Source organism: Salvia miltiorrhiza, chromosome 7 (genome assembly GCF_028751815.1).
Source record: "Salvia miltiorrhiza cultivar Shanhuang (shh) chromosome 7, IMPLAD_Smil_shh, whole genome shotgun sequence".
NCBI lineage: Eukaryota > Viridiplantae > Streptophyta > Magnoliopsida > Lamiales > Lamiaceae > Salvia > Salvia miltiorrhiza.
The window spans coordinates 57,515,981-57,541,402 of record NC_080393.1 but is presented as its reverse complement, the minus strand read 5'-3'; the positions used below and the strand labels follow the sequence as shown (position 1 = coordinate 57,541,402).

General features: G+C 35.8%; 2 protein-coding genes across 2 annotated transcripts; both read right to left on the bottom strand.

Annotated features, from left to right (window-relative positions):
• Positions 1–503: 503 nt before the first annotated feature.
• On the bottom strand, positions 504–3,305 carry LOC130994486 (putative late blight resistance protein homolog R1A-10). The gene has a single exon (XM_057919528.1). It carries the CDS (start codon positions 3,303–3,305, stop codon positions 504–506), a length of 2,802 nt encoding a protein of 933 aa, XP_057775511.1.
• A 5,104-nt stretch (positions 3,306–8,409) lies between these two features.
• LOC130995094 (putative late blight resistance protein homolog R1C-3) lies at positions 8,410–12,071 on the bottom strand. Its single transcript, XM_057920245.1, has 2 exons — positions 11,611–12,071; positions 8,410–11,195 (listed from the first exon to the last, which is right to left on the bottom strand). The coding sequence occupies exons 1-2, from the start codon at positions 11,704–11,706 to the stop codon at positions 8,610–8,612; spliced, it is 2,682 nt and encodes an 893-aa protein (XP_057776228.1). The 5' UTR covers positions 11,707–12,071; the 3' UTR covers positions 8,410–8,609.
• Between the last annotated feature and the right edge of the window lie 13,351 nt (positions 12,072–25,422).

Here is a 25,422-nt window from a genome sequence, read left to right as displayed (position 1 = left end):
GATAAAAATAATTAAGGACTTTGAGATATTCCAAAATTTCAATCCATCAAACTAAACAAGGGATTACTCTTACTATTTATATTTATCAAGACTAATCCTTCAAAATAAACACTCTCTTCGCGCCTTAAAAAATACTGCCAAAGGGAAATACTAACTTTTAATTTGGGCAACTTTTTTTAGGAAAATATAAAAAAAAATTAGGTATTTATTTTAGCGGGAAAGTCTAGAACCACAAATTTTATTTTCTATAACAATAACAATAATATAGTTTTGGTATTATTTGTTAAACAAATTAAGGTCGTTCCTACAGAAGCAAAAAATAAGGTTATTAAATACTAGTAACTTTCTTTATTATACTATACACACAGTAATAAAGAAAGACTTGTACGTGGAGATAGCTTACAGTAATGAATTGAAGCAACAAAATTAAAGCTCAAAGTGTTATAAGCTTACGAAACAAAAGGTCTGAACTTGTAACTAACAATCTTGGATGATTCTAATAATTAACCTCTCACTGTAACTTCAAAGTTGGGACTTGCTAAGCTCTGCAGTCTTTCGTGTCGTTTTGGAACCACAGCTCGAACATGAAGGTCTAGTTGGTCTCCTTGGAAATCCTCTTGTTCTTGTACTATCTTTTTAGCTGACTCTACCGCTGATTCACTGCAATCTTCCAAATAAATTGATTTCAGCGTTGGTATCTCACCAACTTCGGAAGGGATCTCCTCCAATTCATCGAAACTTCGAAGACGAAGCTCCTGCAGAACTCGAAAGTGGGAGCTCTCTGCCATCGTCCAACTTTTTAGACCTTGACAGAAGTTCAATTCTAGTAGCTTGAGGCTCTGGAATTGGCCCTCAATAGTGTCCCACTTGCCTGTTTTGAAGGTACCACGATGTAATACTAACTTGTGAAGAAGGGGCAACCACCCTATCTTTTCCAATATCTCGTCCAATTCCAGATCAAAATCGAGATATAACGTCAACTTCTTGAGGGAGTGTGGAAAACTAATCCTCTGCAAATACTCTTCATATCCACAATCAAAAGAGAAGTGGCAGTACAATTTTTCCAATTTACTCAGACACTCAAGATAGCTCAAACAGTTTGCTCTCTCCATTTGTTTCAATTCACTCAAACTCTTGATGAGACAACCCTCCATTTCTTTGGCATCGTAAATTAGATGCAGTTTCTTCACATTGGGGATTCTTTTAACCACATCCTCATTCAAATACAAATTCTTTGCTCCTCTCAGCGTTTGTAGATTCTCCATCATAACCATCTCACTCGGAGGATCTGGGAGAATCAATGCCCCTCCCACAAACTCGAGATGCCTAAGTTGATGCAATTTCCAAATCTCAATCGGTGCAATGATTGAAGACGGGAATGTAAACAGCTGAACTATTAACGTATATAGATTCCAAAGCAAATTGATTGAAGACGGGAATTTGGACTTCCTATTAACTGTAACAGCAAGGTGCCGTGAGTTCACCAATTGCAAAACATCGCCTAGGAAATGAACACTGCTACCTCCAAATAGATAACTATCAGTATCATGTGCTCTGAATGTTCTCAACAATCTGAAATTGTGAGGCCTTACAAAGCTATTCCCATCACATATTATAGAACGAACATGTGACAAAGATCTCGAGACTTCACTTATTACCCCTCTTCCAACATTTTGAAAAACAACCCGACGGCGTTCATTGTCTATTACTGAAGGAGACTTTTCTATGATATCATAAAACCTCTCTTTTTCAACTTCTTTCAAGCATAAGTCTCTCAACAAATCATGAATCTTACAAAACTTTATATTTCCACTAAACTCCCCCAACTCATCAACTAAAATCAGATTTCTATCTACCAACTCCTTCAAGTACTCTTTTGCTATTGTTTCCAAACATTTTCCACTCACGGGTTTCAAAAATCCTTCAGAAACCCATAGCTTCTTCAGCATTGAGACACGAATTCTACGATCTTCCTCAAAAACACCCATATACAAAAAACATGGCTTCAAATAGTTGGGCAGATAGGTATAGCTCAATCGCAATATTTTCAAGCAAAATTCATCATTATTCGTAATCACAATTGAATTTAAATTTTGCTCTATACGCACCCAATATTCTCTTGCACGCTCAGATTTTGCCAAAAGACCTCCAATTGTAGCAATTGATAAAGGAAGCCCTTTACAATTTGCTACAATATTCTTTCCAATGTTCTCCAACTCATGAGGGAAACTTTCTCCCCCAAACACAATGTTGGTGAACAAATCCCAACTACTAGCCTCATCTAGAAATTTCATACCAACGCCATAAGACTCTCTCAACTGCGAAGTCAAGTTTGACAGCCTAGTTGTTACAATGATTCGACTCCCATCATTGCAATCAGGAAAGGAAGACCTGATCTTGTCCCACACCTCTATACTCCACATATCATCCATAATTATGAGATACCTCCTATCGTATAAATACTTATACAATTTTTCTCCCAATTCAACCTCATTCAGATCACTACCCGAATCCCCACTTGCTTGGAAAAGAACTTCTCTAAGTGTTTCTCTGACATTATAAGTTTGAGAAATTGTAGTCCAAGCACAAATATCAAAATGCTCTTTAACAAGCGCATGCTCAAATAGATGTCGGGCAAGAGTGGTCTTACCAATGCCGCCCATCCCCATGATTGGGATGATTTGGCGACTGCGTTGGCCTCCGGTGAGCTTATCCAGCACTTCAAGTAACACCTCCTTGAAGCCCACCATCATGCTTTCCTTCACATAGGAAGAGGAGGCAGCATGAGTTGAGGAGACCTTTCTCGGCAGTTGAGCTGCGGCAACAATCTCCAAGACATCCTTCTTGATAACAGTGGAAGAGGAGGCAGCATGTGTTGAGGAAACCTTTCTCTGCAGTTGATCAGCTGCGGTTGAGATCGAATTCATTTCTTCTATCACTTGTTGCAGATCGTGATAGAATTCATTTCTATCAATAGTTGCGCATTTGCACCGAGCTCGAAACAATTTGATAAAACTGGACATCTTCCCACGAATTGTGGATCGGTTATGAATTTGAAGCACAATTTGGGATTCGATGACATCCTCAGCTGCATAAACTGCATCAGCAATGCGACGCTCCAATGGATCCGCTTCATGGCCATCCACAACTGGGGAAATATAAGCATCAAGAAAATCCTGCAAGAAGGTAACATTTTGAGTGAGAGATTCAACTTGCTGTTTGTCGATAGAAATTGGAGGGGAAGGATGTTTTTCAAGGCGATCTATGATATGCATAAGAGAAACCAGAGCTCCATAAGCCGCCATGATTAACACTTTGAATAATGTATATATTTATGGGAAGTGTGAATGAAAATATCTGATACTAATATTTGAGAGGTGAAAGAAGGCAATTAGCTAATGAGGTATTATGATTCAACAATTGAGATTTGAAACTTTTTATAGCAGATACAGATGAACAAGTCATGTGCAACATTATTGAAATCAATAAAATAAGCTGCAGTTGTTGGATTCAAACTTTTTTATATGTGCACCTAACGTGGCTTGCTTATAATTGTAGAGGTTAAGTCAACATGGAATATTTAAATGTGCTGCAGTTGTCTGAATAAGCACGCCGCTCTTAAAATATAACCACTGCCATTAATTCAATTAATTACATGTTTGCTGCTAATCAAACTTATTGCTGGTGTTTGATGTTGACTTTCACCAGCATCGATGATTGAATTAGTTTATGATGCGAAGCAGTCCTTGCATCGATGAAATATTATAATTGAAAGATTAAGATATTTTGATAAACTAGCAGAAAGAAATATATATAAATATAGATATAATATTATCATATTTAAATTTTTTCTTATCATGTTTAGTCAAATTTCATAATTTTATAAATAAATAAAACAAACAATTAAAAAGATAAAAAAAAATTACCATGCACGTAATTTTGAAATTGATTTCAAATTAGAAGTTATCTTTTGAATAGTATATTATCAATTTTCTTATTTTTGAAAGAATATATTTCATTTATTTTGCAGCTTATAATTTCAGTTATGGGCTAAAAAAAATATATTGGTGTCCAAGTTTGTTTGGGAACTTTACTTTTAGCCCAACCATCAAAGTCTTGGGTCGGCCCAGACAGACTGCATTCTGCTTCTCATTCTTCATTTTAGGGTCACAATAAAATTTAACAACATTTTATAAGATATTGAACCTTATAAATTAAGTATGTTTTGAAGTGTTTGAAAATAAATATTTAAAAAAAGAAAAGAAAAAAAATGATCTAATTTGTTTAATTTGCTCTCGCAAAATATTATACTACTATGTTAGTAGCTTTAAGCACTTTATAGAAAATTGTTAAGGATCGACTAGGTGTTTTTTTAAAATGTAATGTTAGGGTGACAAGTGGTGTATACCTTATGAATTAGTGTATATTATTATTTATTATAGTTTTTCTCTAGATAGCACTCTATGTATCAACAATAACCTTATGAATTATTTTCTATTAATGAAAAACTTAAAGAAAATATTCATACCGTGTATGTACGGGTATAATATTAGTTTGTAGAAAAGAAGAAAATCAACAGACTACCAATTTGACCAAATATTGACCTATTGACTAGACTTTTGATCCTTTAATCCCATCGTCGTTTCTGACCAAGTCCTAAAAAAACTATGGAATTAAATGGTTTCATATTTATTTTTTCCTAAATTACAAGATGTATCTAATATAAATCAAATAAGTAACTAGCACGCAGGCGAAACCTCTACACCACATAAAGATGAAAAAATAATTGCACACAGGCAAAATCACCACCACACAAAATGAGAAAGCTATCCGCACGCATAGGGAATTGAACCTAAGACATCTCACAAGCGTACCATCAAATTTAGGCCTTGTAAGTGACCGAACTTTTTCATTTGACTGAATTTATTTTTCATGTTGTGCAATTTTAGATTTTGCGTAAGTCCCTAAATTAATCCAAGAGTCTCATCAGGTGTTGTTGCACTAAGTTACCAATTTAAATCTAGCAATTGACGTTGCTGACCAAGACCAAAAGTCTTTATAAAGAAATAGTCTCTTATTTATATTATGACTAGCATTTGCATCTCGCCCAATGCACGGAAAAATATTTTGCATCTTTTATATTTATATAAAAATTAATTTGAACTAAATATATTTGAATTGAATATTTAAAAATTAAAAATAATAAGAAATTACAATTATAAAATTTGATACTATTATGAAAGGCAAAAAAAAATTACTAATAGAAAAGAATTAAAAATACATTTTTTTTCAAAAAGATGACAAAGGAGAGAGAAATTTAGAAAATTTTAATATTAAAATAAATTTAATTTGTACATTTTAAATCAAATATTTACATAAAATATATTAAATTAAAACTCTTATCGTGATCTTTAATTTAATATGCATATTAAATATTTTATAATTAATCGAATTTCACAACTTTTGAAAGAAATAAAATAATAAATAAGAAGTTAAGAAGAGGGAGGATTTTTTTTATAATATAAATGGTTCTGGGTCAGGGTCACCAATGTGGGCAGGGTACAACCCGGTTTTTCTATAAAACCAGTTTCACACCAGATTTTTGTGTTTATTTAAATAGTGAGTTATTGATATAATTAATAATCTATATTTTGGGGGCAAGATAGATGTATATATATGCTCGAAAAATCGGAAGTAAACAATACAAGGACTGCATCGCACCTACTCGGGAACTTCATGACAGTGCGGATCATCATAAACTAATTCAATCATATCGATGCTCGTGACAGTCAACATCGATAACCAACAATAAGGGGGTGTATTCGTTGTGGATTTTAATAGATTTATATGGATTTTAAAAGTCTGGGTGTATTCGTTCCAGACTTTTAAAAGTCTGCAGAAATCTGGGTGTATTCGTTTAAGACTTTTAAAAGTCCATATAAATCTGGGTGTATTCGTTTAAGACTTTTTAAAATCCATACAAATCTAGGTGTATTCGTTATTCCATTGACTTAAAATCTGGAATGACTTTCATGGATTTCATCCAAAAAATACACACGACGAAATCCGGCCAAGAACCACGAGAATTGAAATCCATGAAATTTTAAGCGAGCGCTGAGTTCCAGCGCCCGCGGCCAAGAAGCCAGTGAGCGCTGGAACTCAGCCACCGTTGAGAGAGTCCAGCATATGCTGGATTCCAGCATATGGTGGATTCGAGCGAGTCTGAATTCTCTGCCTCTCTCTCTCTACGCGCTACGTGTCTCTCGCCACGCCGTTGCCGCTGCCGCCGCCGCAGGCCCACAGTCCCCCAGCGCAGTGTGAGCACCGCACCATCTCTCCTCTCCCCGACTCCTCCGGGACCGCCCCAGTGCACCCCTCACCTCTCAGCTGCTGTGCCGTTTTGGTGCCCAATGCATTGCTCAACACTGGGTTTCCATGATGCCTTTTTGGTTTCCAGCGCTCGCTGGATTCCCAGCGGTGCTGGGACTCAGCGGGCGTTGGCATCATGGATTTCAATTCCAGAATTATCCCCTAAATTCTTCGAAAATCAGTGAAAATCGGGGTGAAATCCAACCACGAATTCTTTGAAAGTCGTCTGGAATCTATGTGAATTCCATGGAATTTAAATTCCATGGACTTTTTAAAGTCTGTGGAAATCCACAACGAATACACCCCTCTAAGTTTAGCAACAAACATGTAATTAACTAAATTAATGACAGTCTTATTCCGACAACTGCAGCATATTTAAATGAATGCTGCACATGGCTTCTTCATTTTTATGATAAACACAATTTCATTATCACGTGTCATTTCCAGTTCACTTTACCAGATAGCTAACATCTCTCATATATTTTAATTCACACTTCCACAAATATAAAAATTCTGTGTCTGCATTCAAAGAGTATATCATGGCCGCTTATGGAGCTCTGGTTTCTCTTATGCATATCATAGATCGTATTGAAAATCATCCTTCCCCTCCAATTTCTCTCGACAAACAGCAAGTTGAATCTCTTACTGAAATTGTTACCTTCTTGCAAGATTTTATTGATGCTTATATTTCCCCAGTTGTATTATCATTATTTTAAGCTTTTGTATTATCATTATTTTAAGCACATTTAAGCTTAAAAGAGAAAAAGAAGCTTAAAATAATGATAATACAAAAAAGAAACAAAAAAAATTACAAAAAAGTTGACATGGCAGTTCACATCAGCAACGGGCTCTAAGTGGCATCAAAAGTCCGAATAATTAATTTTAGGCCCAAAACAGGCGTGTAAATGCAAAAAAAAAAAAAAAAAATTATAGTCCTTATTTTCAAAATCCGTAACTTATAGTCATTTTTCTAAAAATCCTGAAAGTTACGGTCCTATTTTTACCATTAGGTCTGGAGACGATAGTGGTTTGATCTGTTGATTTGTTATTAATTAACAAATCATGTCAGTATGTTCGCTTCATTAGGGTTGCCTCTTAAACTTGATCTAGAAATTAACTTGTTAGGCTTTAAAAGTTAATAATTTATTTTTCTTCACCCTAATGTTATTCATATATAGTAACAATCGAAAATTAATACTATAGCTCCATACAACAATATCATGTGATTATTTCGTCAGTTGTGGGAGGGGGAGCAATGTGGGTTTCACCTAAGTCCTCTTTCATTTACATAAGTCTACCATCTTGGCATATTGTAATGAGATTTAATTTTATGACTGTCACTGTTAAGTCATGAAATTTATGCCCATTTCAATTGGAAAAAAAATAAAGCTTTAATCCTATAATTTGGATTATGATTAGAATTTCTCGGATTATTATCCCAGAATAATAATTACCTGAATAATAATCATGAGTTATTAAATAACAGATTCTCATTAATCGAGAATTTGCTTGAGACATTTATCTTACCTTATATTCTCGGATTAAAGGTCAATCACAAGAGTGAGAGCTAATCAAGGAGTCACTGAACTGTAGCAAAGCTTTGTTGAGGAATGTCAATCGGGCCAGCTCTATAGGGTTTCGGATTAATCGGGTGCGGGCTAATCGGGCTGAGGATTTTGTCGGGTTATAAATTCTCAACCCTAACCCTAAACGTTCGGGTTTCGGGCTAGCCATCGAGCTAATCGAGTTGAAGGCGTAAAAATAAAATAATCATTTATATTTTGTTATTCTTAATGATCTAATGTATAATTAATGTATAAAATATACATAGAAATCAAAGATATAAATTATATAGCAAGCATGAAATGCAAAAATATAAGATGTTGAAGAAAAAAAATCAAGATTACATTACATATAAAATAAGTTGGTAACAATAAAATGTTCAACTTTGTTAAAGAAAAAATAATAAAATATCCAACAATAGTTTGAACTCATAGAATCAAAGCATCTCAAAAATACAAAAAAATGAAACGATGAGACTTTATAATATTTTGTCATGTTTTAATTTTTATATCTAAATATTTTATGTTAAGTATTCGGGTTTCGGGCTAGCCCATCGGGAACAATAGATAGAGTTGTGGAGATAGCTTACAGTAATGAATTGAAGCAACAAAAGCTCAAAGTTTTATAAGCTTACGAAACAAAAGGTCTGAACTTGTAACTAACAATCTTGGATGATTCTAATAAGCTCTCACTGTAACTTCAAAGTTGGGACTTGCTAAGCTCTGCAGTCTTTCGTGTCGTTTTGGAACCACAGCTCGAACATGAAGGTCTAGTTGGTCTCCTTGGAAATCCTCTTGTTCTTGTACTATCTTTTTAGCTGACTCTACCGCTGATTCACTGCAATCTTCCAAATAAATTGATTTCAGCGTTGGTATCTCACCAACTTCGGAAGGGATCTCCTCCAATTCATCGAAACTTCGAAGACGAAGCTCCTGCAGAACTCGAAAGTGGGAGCTCTCTGCCATCGTCCAACTTTTTAGACCTTGACAGAAGTTCAATTGTAGTAGCTTGAGGCTCTGGAATTGGCCCTCAATAGTGTCCCACTTGCCTGTTTTGAAGGTACCACGATGTAATACTAACTTGTGAAGAAGGGGCAACCACCCTATCTTTTCCAATATCTCTTCCAACTCCGCATGATAATAGAGAAATAAGTTCAACTTCTTGAGAGAGTGTGGGAAAGTAAGCCTCTGCAAATACTCATCATATCCATAATGGAAGCGGCATAACAAGTTTTCCAATTTACTCAGACACTCAAGATAGCTAAAAGAGTTTGCTCTCTCCGTTTGTTTCACTTTACTCAAACCCTTGTATTTGTAAATTAGACGCAATTTCTTGACATTGGGAATTTTTTGAACCACCTCCTCATTCAAATACAAATTCATTACTCCTTTGAGCGTTTGTAGATTCTCCATGATAACCATCCCACTCGGAGGATCTGGTAGAATCAATCCTTCTTTCACAAACTCAAGATGCCTAAGTTGATGCAATTTCCAAATCTCAATCGGTGCAACAACTTCACGCCAATATTCTGAATCAGACTCATAAACTATTAACGTAGATAGATTCCAAAGCAAATTGATTGAAGACGGGAATTTGGTCACCGAATGAACTCTAACAGCAAGGTGCCGTGAGTTCACCAATTGAAAAACAGCGCCTACGAAATGAACACCACCTCGATATGAATCTTTATCATATGCTTTGAATGTTCTCAACAATCTAAAATTGTGAGGCCTTTCAAAGTTTATCCCATCGTCATCACATATTATAGAACGAGCATGTGACAAAGATCTCGAGACTTCACTTATTACCCCTCTTCCACCATTTTGAAAAACAACCCGACGACGTTCATTAATATCTATGACTGAAGGAGACTTTTCTATGATATGATAAAACCTCTCTTTTTCAACTACTTTCAAGCACATGTCCCTCAACAAATCATGAATCTTACAAAACTTTACATTTCCACTAACCCCCAACTTATCAACTAAAATCAAATTTCTATCTACCAACTCCTTCAAGTACTCTTCTCCTATTGTTTCCAAACATTTTCCACTCACGGGTTTTAAAAATCCTTCTGAAACCCATAGCTTCTTCAGCATTGAGACACAAATTGAACGATCTTCCTTAAAAACACCCATATACAAAAAACAGGGCTTCAAATAGTTGGGTAGATAGGTATAGCTCATTCGCAATATTTTCAAGCAAAATTCATCATTATTCGTATTCACAATTGAATTTAAATTTTGCTCTATACGCATCCAATATTCTGTAGTGCGCTCAGATTTTGCCAAAAGACCTCCAATTGTAGCAATTGATAAAGGAAGCCCTTTACAATTTGCTACAATACTCTTTCCAATATCCTCCAACTCATGAGGTAAACTTTCTCCACCAAACACAGTGTTGGTGAACAAATCCATGCTACTAGCCTCATCTAGAAATTTCATACTAACGCCATAATACTCATTCAACTGCAAATTCAAGTTTGACAGCCTAGTTGTTACAATTATTCGACTCCCATTATTTTTGCAATCAGGAAAGGAAAACCTGATCTTGTCCCACACCTCTATACTCCACATATCATCCATAATTATGAGATACCTCCTGCCCCATAAATACTGGTATAGTTTTAATCGCAATTCTCTCTCACTTAGATCATCACTACCCAAATCCCCACTTGCTTGAAAAAGAACTTCTCTAAGTGTTTCTCTAACATTATAAGTTTGAGATATCGTAGTCCAAGCACGAATATAAAAATGCTTTTTAACAACAGCATGCTCAAATAGATGTCGGGCAAGAGTGGTTTTACCAATGCCGCCCATCCCCATAATTGGGATGATTTGGAGACTGCCATGATCTTCGGTGAGCTTATCCAGCACTTCACGTAACACCTGGTCGAAGCCCACCATTATGCTTTCCTTCACAGTTGAAGAGGAGGCAGCATGAGTAAATGAGACCTTTCTCTGCAGTTGATCAGCTGCGGTTGCAATCTCCATGGCTTCCTTCTTGATCAAATTCATTTCTTCTATCACTTGTTGTAGATCGTGGTAGAAGTCCTCCTCAATAGTTGCGCATTTAAACCGAGCTCGAAACAAGTTGATAAAACAGGACATCTTCCCACGAATTCTGGATCTGTTATGAATTTGAAGCACAATTTGGGATTCGATGACATCCTCAGCTGCATAAACTGCATCTGCAATGCGACGCTCCAATGGATCCGCTTCATGGTCATCGACAACTGGAGAAATATAAGCATCAAGAAAATCCTGCAAGAAGGTAACATTTTCAGTGAGAGATTCAACTTGCTGTTTGTCGATAGAAATTGGAGGGGAAGGATGATTTTCGATGCGATCTATGATATGCATCAGAGAAACCAGAGCTCCATAAGCCGCCATAATTAACTCCTTGAAGAATTTTTTTATTTGTGGGAAGTGTGAATGAAAATATATGAGATGATATTTTAGAGGTGAAAGAAGACAAGTTGACTCAAAAGAAAATTCTGGGTAGCTTCTACTTAATTTTCCCACTACTTCGTTGCAATGTTAAACAAAAACGCAAATTATTGCATGCGGTTAACCGCATGCTATGCGACCGGATTCTCCCGACCCGTTTACAGACCCGGCCCGATCCGGTTACTTAAAGTATAAAAGCTTTTTTGTATTTTTTTTCCTCACTTTCTACCTTTCCTCTCTCTGTCTTTGTTAGGGTTTCCGCCGCTCTCTTCTTCTTCAGCAGCAGTCGAGAGATCCAGCAGCGGTGCCCGCCGATCCGCCTCATCGCCGGGCAGCAGCGGCTTCTCTAACAGTCGTCGTCGCCTCGCTCCGACGGTGGTTGTCCACCCACCGCCTAACGCCACCGCCAAATCGCCCGCCTGCATTCCGCTGGCCTCTTTCTCTCGACAATCTCCGTAACTGCCGCCTCCGATCTCTCTCTCTCTCTGGAGGCGGAGGTGATGCTTGTTGTTACAGAATTTCGAACCTCTTAAGCATTTATCCGAAGGCAGAGGTGATGCTTGTTGCTACATGAAAATAGACTGCGCTGGAGTTGGTAGATTATCAGGGGAATTGTTGATTTGGCTGCCCCTTTTCGCCGATTTCGGTTTTTTTTTTTTTTTAATTTAAATGGCTGGCATTAATTTTGATTTTTTAATTAATTATTGATATGATGGAAGGTAATGTTTTAAAAATATTACATTTCTTCAAAATAATGTTTATTTTTATTAATAAGAATATTTACTTTTATTTAATTGGTTAAGTAATTATTGTCGTATCAAAAAGTAATTATTGTTACAATGGAATATAACATTTTTAAATTATTATATTTGTTCACGATAATTATTACTTTTATTTATGAGAATTTATATTTTTAGTTATTTAATTAAATAAGTATTATTGTACGAAAAATTAATTATTGATATGTATAAAAGTGTAGTGAACCCAACTATTTTTGTGATTTTCTGATATGAATAAATCGTAAAAAACAAGGATATTAAGAAGAAGAAGAGAAGTTGCAGAGAGAGTGAGAATTTGAGAGGAGGAATTGAGCTTTCATTTTCTGCATGCCCGCGTGTAACACCACAAGGGAGACTTATAGTAAAGTGGTCCCCTAACAAACTCTGCTACAGTAAAACTAACCGAAAGAATATTAAAACTAACAAAAGTGATACAATGTTTTTTCAATTAAAGGAAACGCGACTCCTTTTGCTCGTTCCGCCACTCATAGCCACGTGTACGGCTCTGATCGCCCGCGATTGCCGAGTTAATTAGAATACCTAACTCCGCCTCTTCAACCTTCCCTTCAATTGCTTCGTGAACCATGACAATACCCCCCGCCAAACCTGATCCTTGTCCACAAGGATCAAAAGCAGGAAACTTACGCCGGAGAAAAGCCACATCTTCCCAAGTTGCAAGAACATGATCGTGGTGTTGCCACTGAACCAAAACTTGGGGAAAGTCAACACCCTTTCTCTGCAGGGTACGGCGGTCGAGAACTGCCGCAGGAGAAACCAAAAAACACCCATCAGAATCAACAGCCGGCAGGTCAGCAGCCGGAGTTATTCCCTTTCCCAAACACTTTTTAAGGAGTGAAACATGGAAAACGGGATGAATTTTTGAAGATTCAGGCAAATCTAACTTATAGGCCACAGCTCCGATCTTCTGCAAAATTGTATAGGGCCCATAATATTTTGCAGAAAGTTTGAGATTGCGGCGTAATGACAACGAATTCTGGCGATAAGGCTGAAGTTTAAGATAAACCTTATCACCAACCTCGAAGCTCCGGTCCTGCCGTTTCTTGTCGGCATAAAACTTCATTCGACTTTGAGCCTAAGTTAGATTCTCTTTAAGTTGAAGAGTAAATCTCCGGCGCTCCTCCATAACTTCCTTAGCTTCCACATTAGTCACATCGACATAGGACCCCATACCTAGCTGATTCGGTGGAGAGCCGTATAAAGCTTGAAAAGGAGTGCATTTTATCCCGGAGTGATAATTGGTGTTGTACCAATACTCAGCAAGTGGCAGCCACTTAAACCAATGTTTCGGGCTCGAACTGGTCATGCACCGTAGATAATTCTCAACACACTGGTTCAAACGTTCCGTTTGGCCATCCGTTTGGGGATGATAAGCAGTAGAAAGGGCTAGGGTAGTGCCCATCAGCTTGAACAGCTCCTTCCAAAACGAGCTAGTGAATACCTTATCGCGATCAGAAATGATTACTTCAGGAGGACCATGGAGTTTATAAACACCATCCAGAAACAGCTTTGCAACTGACTGAGCTGTAAAAGGATGAGAGAGACCAAGGAAGTGTCCATACTTCGTGAACCTGTCAATCACCACCAATATAACGTTCTTCCCAAAAGAGTTAGGAAGGCCTTCGACAAAATCCATGGAAATTTCAGCCCAAGCTTTAGTAGGAACAGGCAATGGCTGCAGCAAGCCCGGGTAGTTGCCCACATCAGATTTATTTCGCTGGCAAACATCACAGCCAAGTACCACTGCTTGGACATCATGCTTCATCCCGGGCCAGAAGAAATAGCTCTTCAGCCGCATATAAGTTCCGAAAATACCAGAGTGACCACCGTAGGCCGTGTTATGCATCTCAGTTATCAATGATTCTCGGAGGATAGGGTCAGCTCCTACTACAATACGGCCCTTATATTTGAGGAGACCCGCTTCAAATTTGTAATGCACATGACTCGAGGAGTCATTAGCAAAAGAGGTTAGAATTTTATTAACCCGAGCATCATCCTTATAGCTCAACATCACTTGTTGAATCCAAAGTGGTGTGATAGTAGAAATGGCAGAGCACGTTGCTCCATTAGGAACACACCTGGATAGTGCATCCGCAACCTTATTATCCACGCCTTTAGTATATTGTATCTCATAAGTAAATTCCAACAGCTTAGCTAGCCACCTCTGTTGGATGGGATTAATAGATTTCTGATCCAATAAATGCTTCAAAGCCTGCTGATCCGTTTTAATGATAAACCTTTGGCCTTGTAAGTAAGTTTTCCACTTTTGGACAGCCATCACCACAGCGAGAAACTCTCGCTCATAGATTGAGAGAGCTTGATTCTTAGGACAAAGGACCTTGCTCATAAAAGCAATGGGCCTACCATTCTGCATAAGCACTGCGCCAACCCCATAACCACTAGCATCGGTCTCAATCACAAATGGTTTAGTAAAATCTGGGAGAGCCAATACCGGAGCCGTGGTCATAGCCTCTTTCAACTGCTGGAAGGCATCCTCAGCTTCAGAACTCCATTTGAAGCCATCTTTATGCAATAATAATGTGAGAGGCAGGCTAAGATGCCCATAACTTTTGATAAACTTCCTGTAGTATCCCGTTAAAGCTAGGAAACCCCTTAATTGTTTAACATTCTTGGGTATAGGCCAGTTGAGCATGCAAGAAATCTTGCTAGGATCTGTAGATACCCCGTCGCCAGTGATAATGTGCCCCAGATACTCTATGCTCTTTTGGCCGAAATGACATTTGCTCCTTTTAGCAAATAAGGAGTGTTGCCGTAATAAATCTAAAACCTCCCTCAGCTGGACCAAATGTGTCTCCCATGTCCTACTATACACCAGTATATCATCAAAGAATACGAGCACACTTTTCCTTAAGTACTCACTAAAAACTCTGTTCATCAACGATTGAAAAGTAGCCGGTGCATTACAAAGCCCAAAAGGCATTACCAAGAACTCATAATGGCCTTGGTGTGTGTTGAAAGCTGTGAGGTATCTATCAGCAGGATTTACTAGGATTTGGAAGTACCCGGACCTTAAATCCAATTTAGAAAAAAATTGAGCCCCACCTAGCTCATCAAGTAATTCATCAATAACTGGTATGGGATAGTCGTTCTTCACCGTTAGGGAGTTTAGATACCTGTAATCGACACACATTCGCCAAGTGGTGTCCTTCTTCTTAACCAAAATGACGGGAGCCGCAAAAGGGCTAGTACTGTGCTGAATGATACCATCTTTCAGTAACTCCTTTACTATCCTTTCTATCTCTTCCTTATGGTGATGTGAAGACCTATAAGGATGTTGTTGTTTTGGTACACTATTAGGTTTAAGAGTAATGTGGTGCTCCACTCCCCGCGTGAGAGGCAGACCCTGAGGTTCAGAGAATACATCACCATATTCCTCCAAGACGGTCACCAAGGCTGCAGGCGATGTATCCAGCTTCGGCTCTGTAACTGAAAAAATTTGAGAGCAGAGAAGATAGATCTCCTCAATCTCATTGAAGTTCTTATGGAACAATGAGTGTAAAGCTGGTCCTGATTCTATTATGCACTCAGACGTTTGATTTACGGCTTGCAATTTGATCCTTTTACCTCCAACATGGACAGTGCAAGTGACTTTTTTATAATCAAGAAAAATAGGAGTGCAATGCTCCAACCAATCGCTACCCAATATGATGTCATATCCTTCATGCTCCAACAGTCTGAGTGGATATTTAAATTCATGGCCTTGGACCTTCCAAGTAAAATCCTTAGCCACCTGTGTACTAACCAATTGCTGACCGTTTGCCACCTTAACCAACACAGGAGAATCAGTAGTGACCTTGCTGTTCAAAGATATAGCTGTGCTGCTTTTGATGAAACTCAAAGAGCTTCTAGTGTCAATCAGTAGTTGCACCCGCTTACCTTTCACCTCTCCAATAATTTTCATAGTTTTGGTGCCACTATTGCCAGTAATGGCATTGACTGAAACCTCAGTTTCTGGTATTTGCTCATCCTGCTCGCAATGTTGCTGAATATGAGCAAGCTCTTGTTCCTCTGACATAGACACATGTAGAATACTTTGGGCTTGCACTTATGCCCAAAGACATAAGGATCATCACAGTTGTAGCACAACCCTTTTTCTCTCCTAGGTGTCATCTCAGCACTAGTGAGTAGCTTAATGGGTATTTTAGTGCTGTTAGAATTCTTTGGTTTCTGCACCCCCAACCCCTCAGGCTTCTTATAGTTGGTACTCTGATTGTTGAAGACTCTGGGAGATGGTTTAACTCTCCTAGCTAGAGCATCCAAGGTGAGAACCTATTTTTGGCCAATCTCTATAGCATCCTGCAATGATTGTGGCTTGAACAACAACAGGAAACTCTGCATTTCTTCAGTTAACCAACTGATGAAACAAGCTGTGAAATACTCCTCAGAGTACTCCATGTGGTTACTCAACATTAAACAAGATCGCAACTCCTCAAATTTGTCGACATATTGTGCATAAGTGCCAGATTGCTTCAAATTCTTAAACTCCATAATAACCTTCACATCATTGATATCATCGAATCTGGAAGCAATAACTTCTAGAAATTGTACCCAAGTGATTTCCAAAATATTCTCATAGCCAAAATTCTGAAACCATTGTAAAGCCCTACCCTCAAAGTTATGTACAGCCAACTGAATCATATGTTCATCACTAAGGGCAGAAGTGAGTTTAAAATATGTGTTACACTTGATTATCCAAGATCTAGGATTAGATCCATCAAATTTAGGGAAATCCACCCTATGAAACGAATTTCCCGTACTGCCTTGTGACTGATCTGACTTAAAATTGGAAGAGTAAGCAGTGAATGCAGATTTAGACCCACTACCAGAACGCAAGTGAAAAGGAGTTCTGCCCAAAATAGGTGGTTCATTTTTACCTTTATCCTTATTCATGTTCAGCAGCTGGAGTTGTATATCCTCCAGTAATTTGGAGAGATGATCGCACTTACGATCGATACCCAACATCTTCTGCTCCACCTTGTGATCCACAGCCAAGATCTGCTCATTGATCTTCTCCTCCGACGTTGCTCGTTTCATAGTTTCAGCTTGCAGAATTTGATCGAGTTTCTTTTGTGCCTCTTGTAGATCCTTCATTCGTGTAGCTTCCGCCATAGCTTAGCCCAGAATTCCACTCAAGGAGAGTAAAACTTGGCTCTAGATACCAATTGTAGTGAACCCAACTATTTTTGTGATTTTCTGATATGAATAAATCGTAAAAAACAAGGATATTAAGAAGAAGAAGAGAAGTTGCAGAGAGAGTGAGAATTTGAGAGGAGGAATTGAGCTTTCATTTTCTGCATGCCCGCGTTTTACACCACAAGGGAGACTTATAGTAAAGTGGTCCCCTAACAAACTCTACTACAGTAAAACTAACCGAAAGAATATTAAAACTAACAAAAGTGATACAGCGTTTTTTCAATTAAAGGAAACGCGACTCCTTTTGCTCGTTCCGCCACTCCTAGCCACGTGTACGGCTCTGATCGCCCGCGATTGCCGAGTTAGTTAGAATACCTAACTCCGCCTCTTCAACCTTCCCTTCAATTGCTTCGTGAACCATGACAAAAAGTAGTGTTAATTTTACTCGTTAAAATTTATAATTTTGTATATTTTGTCAAGTAATCATTGTCGGTGAAAAAAGTAACTATTAATGTGAAGAAAAGTAATGTTTCAAAAACGTTACATTTCTTTTAGTTATTTGTTCAAGTAATTATTTTTATAAGCAAAAGTAATTATTGATATAAAGAAAAGTACAGTTATTTTTATTGACTAGAACTTTTATTTTTAGCTAGTTGGTTAAGTAATTATTATCGTAATAAAAGGTAATTATTATTACAACAAAATGTAATGTTTCTTAATTATTACATTTGTTCACGATAATTGTTACTTTTCTTCATGATAAATTGTACTTTTAGTTATTTGATCAAATCATTATTATTGTAAGAAAAACTACTTATATAACATAAGTATACATTTGTGCGAACAAATGTATATCTTATGCTTATTAAAAGTAAATATTCATATTAGGGTTCATTGTTTGAGGTTCAGTTTTCAGGGTTTAGAAAATATAATACTTTATATTGAATGAAGGTAAATAATTATATTAATATAAATATACATTTGTGTTAACAAATGTATATTTTATACTTATTAAAAGTAAATATTGTCTTAATAAAAAGTAATTATTCATATGAATAAATGTAATATTTTAAAATTGTTACTTTTTACACGAAAATTGTTGATATAAAGAAAGGTAATGTTTTAAAAATATTACATTTCTTCATGAATATAATTACTTTTCATCATAACGATATTTACTTTGAAATAACTCAGAAATAAATAAATAAATATAAAAAAATAAAAAAGAATAGACATTAAAAAAGCACAAATTAAAAAAAATAGAAAAAAAAAACCAAAAAAATAACAGAAAATACATTAAAAACAAATATTTACTTTGAAATAACATAGAAATAAATAAATAAATATAAAAAAATAAAAAAGAATAGACATTAAAAAAGCACAAATTAAAAAATAAACACAAAAAAATAGTAATAAAACAATGAGACAAAAGTAGAACAAAATGAAAAAATAGAAAGAAAAAAACGAAAAAATAACAGAAAGTATATTAAAAACGAAAAGAGGAAAACAAATGAAAATTAGAAAAAAAAACCAAAAAAATAACAGAAAATACAATAAAAACAAAAAGAAGGAAAAATATGTAGTTATTGGGTTTTGAACCTGCGCCCTTTACGTTGAAAGTGAGGTGATGCTTCCAACCACTACACTACAATACATCTTTGGTTATTGTCTCTTAAAAATAATATGTACATATGTTGAAAACGGGTCGGGTCAAGACGGACCCGACCCGGTCGCATACTATGCGGTTACCGCATGTAAGACCAGCTCAAAGAAAAAACCATATATAAGTAAGGTTGATTCAAAAGAAAATTCCACCGAATATCTTACTAACTGTTACTGTTAGAGTTATGTTACTCTATTTAATTTCTGATTTTATTTATATATCTTGTCTTCTTCATTAAAATAAACTAGCATTTGCACCCCGCGCAAATCATAAGAAACGTTTTTATATTTGGATTAATTTCCTGTAAATACACAAAGTAAACTCAAATTTTGATTTTTAACCAATAATTTTTTTTTGGTCAATTAATACATTAACTTTGAACTTTTTGGAATTTGGCCCGAAAAAAAAATTCCAGTCAAATTTAATCCTACATGGACGTCGGAATTTTCCTATGTGGACTTTTTTGATACACCTTTTATGACTTGGCAATTTTAATTTAAATTGTATAATTTTAAAGCACATTTTTCTTCTTCTCATCGAAAGAAACTACAGAGTAATATATTTTTCTCCGTCCACCAATCAACTACCCATTTGATGGTCGGCACGGAAACTAAGAAAGTTGAAAAAGGTGGTGTAAAAGTGGTGTAAAAACTAAAAGTGTAGTGATAATATATTTTGATTACTTTTACTAATCTTTCATTAGCTATTTGACATTATTTTAAGAGTGGATTTTTAAAATGACCACTTTCATATTGTAAAGATAAAAAATGTCCACTAAGATAAAAAACTTAAAAAATGTCCACTGTTACCAAAATACCCTTCACATTAAAAATTAAAAAAATGTCCACTTTACATCACCCCTTTAAAAAATCCCGCAATTCACAACCCGTGTGAATTCACAACCAAAATTTTTTGGTTGTGAATTTACACTAGTTGTGAATTGAGAATTCACAACCAGTCGAATTCACAACCATAATTTTTTGTTTGTGAATTCACAACTAGTCGAATTCACAGCCAAAATTTAATTCACAATCAGTCGAATTCACAACCAAAATTTAATTCACAACTAGAATTTTTTGGTTGTGAATTCACACCAAACGAATTCACAACCAAAATTTAATTCACAACCATATTTATGTTGGTTGTGAATTCACAATCAGTCGAATTCACAACCTAAATTTAATTCACAACTAGAATTTATTTTGGTTGTGAATTCAAGTAGTTGTGAATTTGAGTTGTTAAAGTTTGAATTCACAATTAAAACTGTAATTTATTTTGATTGTGAATTCGAGTTTTAGTTGTGAATTAATAGATCTGGTTGTGAATTCAAGAATATTAAGTTGTGAATTCATAGATGTGGTCGTGAATTCAAAAACATTAAGCTTCTGTGAATTCATAAATTTGGTTGTGAATTTAAGAACATTAAAAAAATAATTATACAGCTCAATCAACAATCAAAATACAACAAAATATTATTCGAATCAATTCAATCTACAATTAAAATACAACAATTCCTTTGAATCAACAATCTCAACATTCAATCTCGGAATCAACAATCTCAACAGATCTTAGAACGAAAATCATTCACAGACGTATCAGATCTAAACTTTTTTTCAAGGAAGTAAAACAAAAATCCCCAAAATTACTCAGATATGGAATTAGGATTTTTTTTTACTGGGAAAACGCGCCGCCTCTGAGCGCGCTGCACTGCGCCTTTCCTCTCGCCGCCGAGACCACTTCACGGCGGCCTCTGCCAGACGCCAAACACTGTCCTCAGCAACACCGCCTCCGTTCTGTACTGTGAAAGAGGAGGAGGAGAAGAAGAAGCCGAAGGAGCGCCGCCCCTACCTGACGTCGGAGATGGCGGAGGCGACGAGACCGGGGCAGAGACGACGAGGCCTGGGCGGCGGCGCTTCGCGGCAGGGGGTGAAGCAGAAGATGGCAGAGGCGACAAGGTCGGGGGCGGCGGCGCTTCGCGGCAGGGGGCGAAGCAGGAGATGGTGGAGGCGACGAGGCCGAGGCGGCGACGCTTCGGATTTCAAGCCCCAAGCCGCCTGGAACCCTAGATCTACCACGCCTGGAAGTCTAGAACCCTAGATCTGCAACATCCCCCCACAACCACTGCCGGATTTGAACCAGCAACCTAAGGATTAAGGCGGCGGCGGAGATGAAGGCGGTGGAGATAGACGGCGGCGGCGATGGAGATGAAGATAGTCTGGAACCCTAGATCTACCACTCCACGCCGCAGGCAATGGACGACGTAGAGGAGGTCGGCGGCGTGCGGGCCTCACGGAGGAGGAAGGTGGTGGCACGGACGGCGGTGGAGGAGGAGGTGAGGAGCTCCGGGCACATGGGGAAGATGCGGCGGAGGTCGGCGACGGTGATGCGTGGAGAAAGAGAGAGAAGAGAATGAGAGAGGAGAAAGATGCGTGGAGGGAGAGAGAAGAGAATGAGAGAGAGAATGAGAGAGTACATGTATTTAAGAGAGGGTATTTCTGTCTTTTCAACTACAAAGTGGATAGTTTTTATCATTTTTATCTTAGTGGACATTTTTTATCTTTACAATATGAAAGTGGCCAGTTTTATATATTTGCTCTTATTTTAATGCCTTGACTTATTAAAGTGTTCTTTTTTTTATAAGCTATTTCTTTCTTTCTTTTTTTACTCTTTAATTAAATAAACTGAAAACTGGAAAATAAATAAACTGAAAATTCGAAAATAAATAAATAAATAAACTGAAAATTCAGAAAATAATTTTTTTAGAAAATAAATAAACTTAAAGTTCAAAAATAAATAAATAAACTGAAAATTCAGAAAATAAATAAATAAATAAATAAACTGAAAATTCGAAAATAAATAAACTGAAAATTCAGAAAATAAATAAACTGGAATTAAATAAATAAATTAAAATCTGGAAAATTATTTTTTTTTAGAAAATAAATAAATAAACTGAAAATTCGAAAATAAATAAGTAAATTAATTAAAATCTGGAAAATTATTTTTTTTAGAAAATAAATAAACTTAAAGTTCGAAAATAAATAAATAAACTGAAAATTTAGAAAATAAATAAACTGGAAATAAATAAATAAACTGAAAATTCAGAAAATAAATAAAATTGAATTAAATAAATAAATAAACTGAAAATTCAAAAATAAATAAATAAACTGAAAATTCAGAAAATAAATAAACTAGAAATAAATAAATAAATAAATAAACTTAAAATTTGAAAATAAATAAACTGGAAATAAATAAATAAATAAATAAACTTAAAATTGGAAAATAAATAAAAATAAATAAATGAATAAATAAACTAGAATTAAAATTTTCAGAAGATAACTATTGCTTATGTAAAGTTGATGATATTTTATTTTTTTATAAAAATACTCCCTCCGTCCACCATTTAACTACTCATTTGATGGTAGGCACGGAAACTAAGAAAACTGAAAAAGGTGGTGTAAAAGACTAAAAGGGTAGTGTTAATATATATTGATTGCTTTTACTAATCTTTCATTAGCTATTTGACATTATTTTAATGACTTGACTTATTAAAGTGTTCTTTCTTTTATAAGATATTTCTTTCTTCCTTTTTTTACTCGTTAATTAAATAAACTGAAAATTCAAAAAATAATTTTTTTAGAAAATAAATAAACTAAAAGTTCGAAAATAAATAAATAAACAGAAAATTCGAAAATAAATAAATAAATAAGCTTAAAATTCATAAATAAACTGGAATTAAATAAATAAATTAAAATCTGGAAAATTATTTTTTTTAGAAAATTAAAAAACTGGAAATAAATAAATAAATAAATTGAAAATTCAAAAATAAATAAATTAATTAATTAAACTCTGGAAAATTATTTTTTTTCGAAAATAAATAAAATTAAATTTTGAAAATAAATAACTAAACTGAAAATTCAGAAAATAAATAAATAAATAAAGTGAAAATTCGAAAATAAATAAATAAATAAATAAAGTGAAAATTCAGAAAATAAATAAAATGGAATTAAATAAATAAATAAACTGAAAGTTTGAAAATAAATAAATAAACTAAAAATTCAGAAAATAAATAAACTGGAAATAAATAAATAAACTTAAAATTCGAAAATAAATAAACTGGAAATAAATAAATAAATAAATAAATAAATAAACTGAAAATTCGAAAATAAATAAAATAAATAAATAAACTGGAAATAAATATATGAATAAATAAACTAGAATTAAAATTTTCAGAAGATAAATAAATAAATAAACTGAAAACTGAAAAATAAATAAACTGGAAATAAATAAATAAACTGAAAATTTGAAAATAAATAAACTGAAAATTCAGAAAATAAATAAACTGGAAAATAAATGTATAAAGGGTAAAGTACCAAATACCCCCCCAACGTTGGCGTCCTTATCGCGTACAGCCCCCAATAGTCAGGGTAAGCGCTATTTACTACCTCAACGTGGCAAAATCGTAGCAATTTCCCCCCTGCGTTTTAACACCGTTAAGTCACCGTTAAAAAAAAATTATTTTAATTAAGATGGAAACTCTCTCTCTCTCTCTCTCTCTGAACAAGAAAAAAATGGATGGTCGGCCAAGAGAAAACACTCCAGCAATGGCGAATCAGTCATCGGAATTCGCCGGAGACGCCACCCTCGACGGCCACCCTCATATTGCCTTAATTAACACCTTCTGTGAGATCATCACTTGTCCTTCCAAATCTGAAGCCCTATTTTTCCTGGAGTCACACAATTTCGATGGGGACGCCGCGGTCTCCACCTTCCTAGACGACGCTAACCCCGTGGAGCCCGCCGCAACCGGTCCGGCCTCCCCGGCAGCGCAGTCGAATGCTCACTATTCGCCTTCCGAGTCATTGTCGTCGTCTCCTTCCCGCTCGCGATCCCTGTCGCCGCCGCCTGCGTCCTGCCCGTATCGCCTCTGCTCCGCCGCTAAAACTGATGTTGGTGCTTCTACTGCTGGAGGCGCGAGACGTGGAGGCGGTGGTGGTGGAATTAGGACTCTCGTCGATCTGAATAAGAACCCTAATAATGAGAAATCTGATAGAACCCTAATTTTAATTAAGTCACCGTCAATTTGTGAGCAGGCCACCAAAGCTCGGCGGCGGCGCCGGCTGTGCCGTCGTTCTGTCCAGAGCAGGGGAAGGAGTCAATTTGTGAGAAAGGCCAAGGGAGACAGAGGCGGTGTACGTCGCTGGCGAGGGAACAATGAGGGAGAGACAGATGGATGGTCGGCCGAAGGGTTCTTGCAAGGAGGGAAGTCGTGGTGGCGGAGCTCGGGTGAGAGAGATTTGCTGAGTTCGCGGTGGGGAGGTTCATTGGGGAGGGGAGATGCCGACCGTGTACCACGGCGGAGGGGCGATGTTTTCTCGCCGGGAAAGGATGCTCGATGGGGGGAGGGGGGGAGAGAGAGACCATCTTAATTAAAAAAATTTAAAAAAAAACAATTTTTTTAACAGTGACTTAACGGTGTTAAAACGCAGGGGGAAAATTGCTACGATTTTGCCACGTTAAGGTAGTAAACAGTGCTTACCCTGACTATGGGGGGCTGTACGCGATAAGGATGCCAACGTTGGGGGGTATTTGGTACGTAACCCATGAATAAATAAACTGGAATTAAAATTTTCAGAAAATAAATAAATAAATAAACTGAAAACTGAAAAATAAATAAACTGGAAATAAATAAATAAACTGAAAATTCGAAATAAATAAACTGAAAATTCTGAAAATAAATAAACTGGAAATAAATAAATGAATAAATAAAATGGAATTAAAATTTTCAGAAAATAAATAAACTGAAAATTGAAAAATAAATAAACTGGAAAATAAATAAACTGGAAATAAATAAATAAATAAATAAACAGAAAATTCAGAAAATAAATAAACTGAAAATTCGAAAATAAATAAACTGAAAATTCAGAAAATAAATAAACTGCAATTAAAATTTTCAGAAAATAAATAAATAAATAAATAAACTGAAAACGGGAAAATAATTTTTTTAGAAAATAAATGTACTGAAAATTCTGAAAATAAATAAATTGGAAATAAAATTTTCAGAAAATAAATAAACTGGAAATTTAAAATATCCTACTCCATTTAATTAACATCAAAATTGGATTAAGTAGACAAGTAATGGTAGAATGTGATGAGTCTAATTGGTAAAGTGTAGTAATTTAAAAAGTAAGGGAGAGTATATATGTCCAAAAAGCAGAGTAGGTAGTTAATTGGTGGACAAAATTTTAGAGGCAAATTGGTAGTTGATTGGTGGACGGAGGGAGTATTTAATAGTGACAATTCTTATTCTTTTTTTTAGGAGGGAGTAATCTAACATTTTAACTGCAAACTTTTTTTCTTTTCTTGCTCGAAGGAATATACCGTGAGTATTCTTATTATGTCAGTGTTTGGATGGTTTTGGTTAGAGTAT

What these genes read in the sequence shown, in the direction of transcription:
- LOC130994486 (XM_057919528.1), bottom strand. Translation starts at nt 3,305, where the DNA reads ATGGCGGCTTATGGAGCTCTGGTTTCTCTTATGCATATCATAGATCGC.
- LOC130995094 (XM_057920245.1), bottom strand. Translation starts at nt 11,706, where the DNA reads ATGAGGCGGATCGGCGGGCACCGCTGCTGGATCTCTCGACTGCTGCTG. An exon ending in CAAAGACAGAGAGAGGAAAG is followed by an intron (nt 11,196 to 11,610) that starts GTAGAAAGTGAG and finishes ACCTTCTTGCAG; the next exon opens with GATTTTCTTGATGCTTATAT.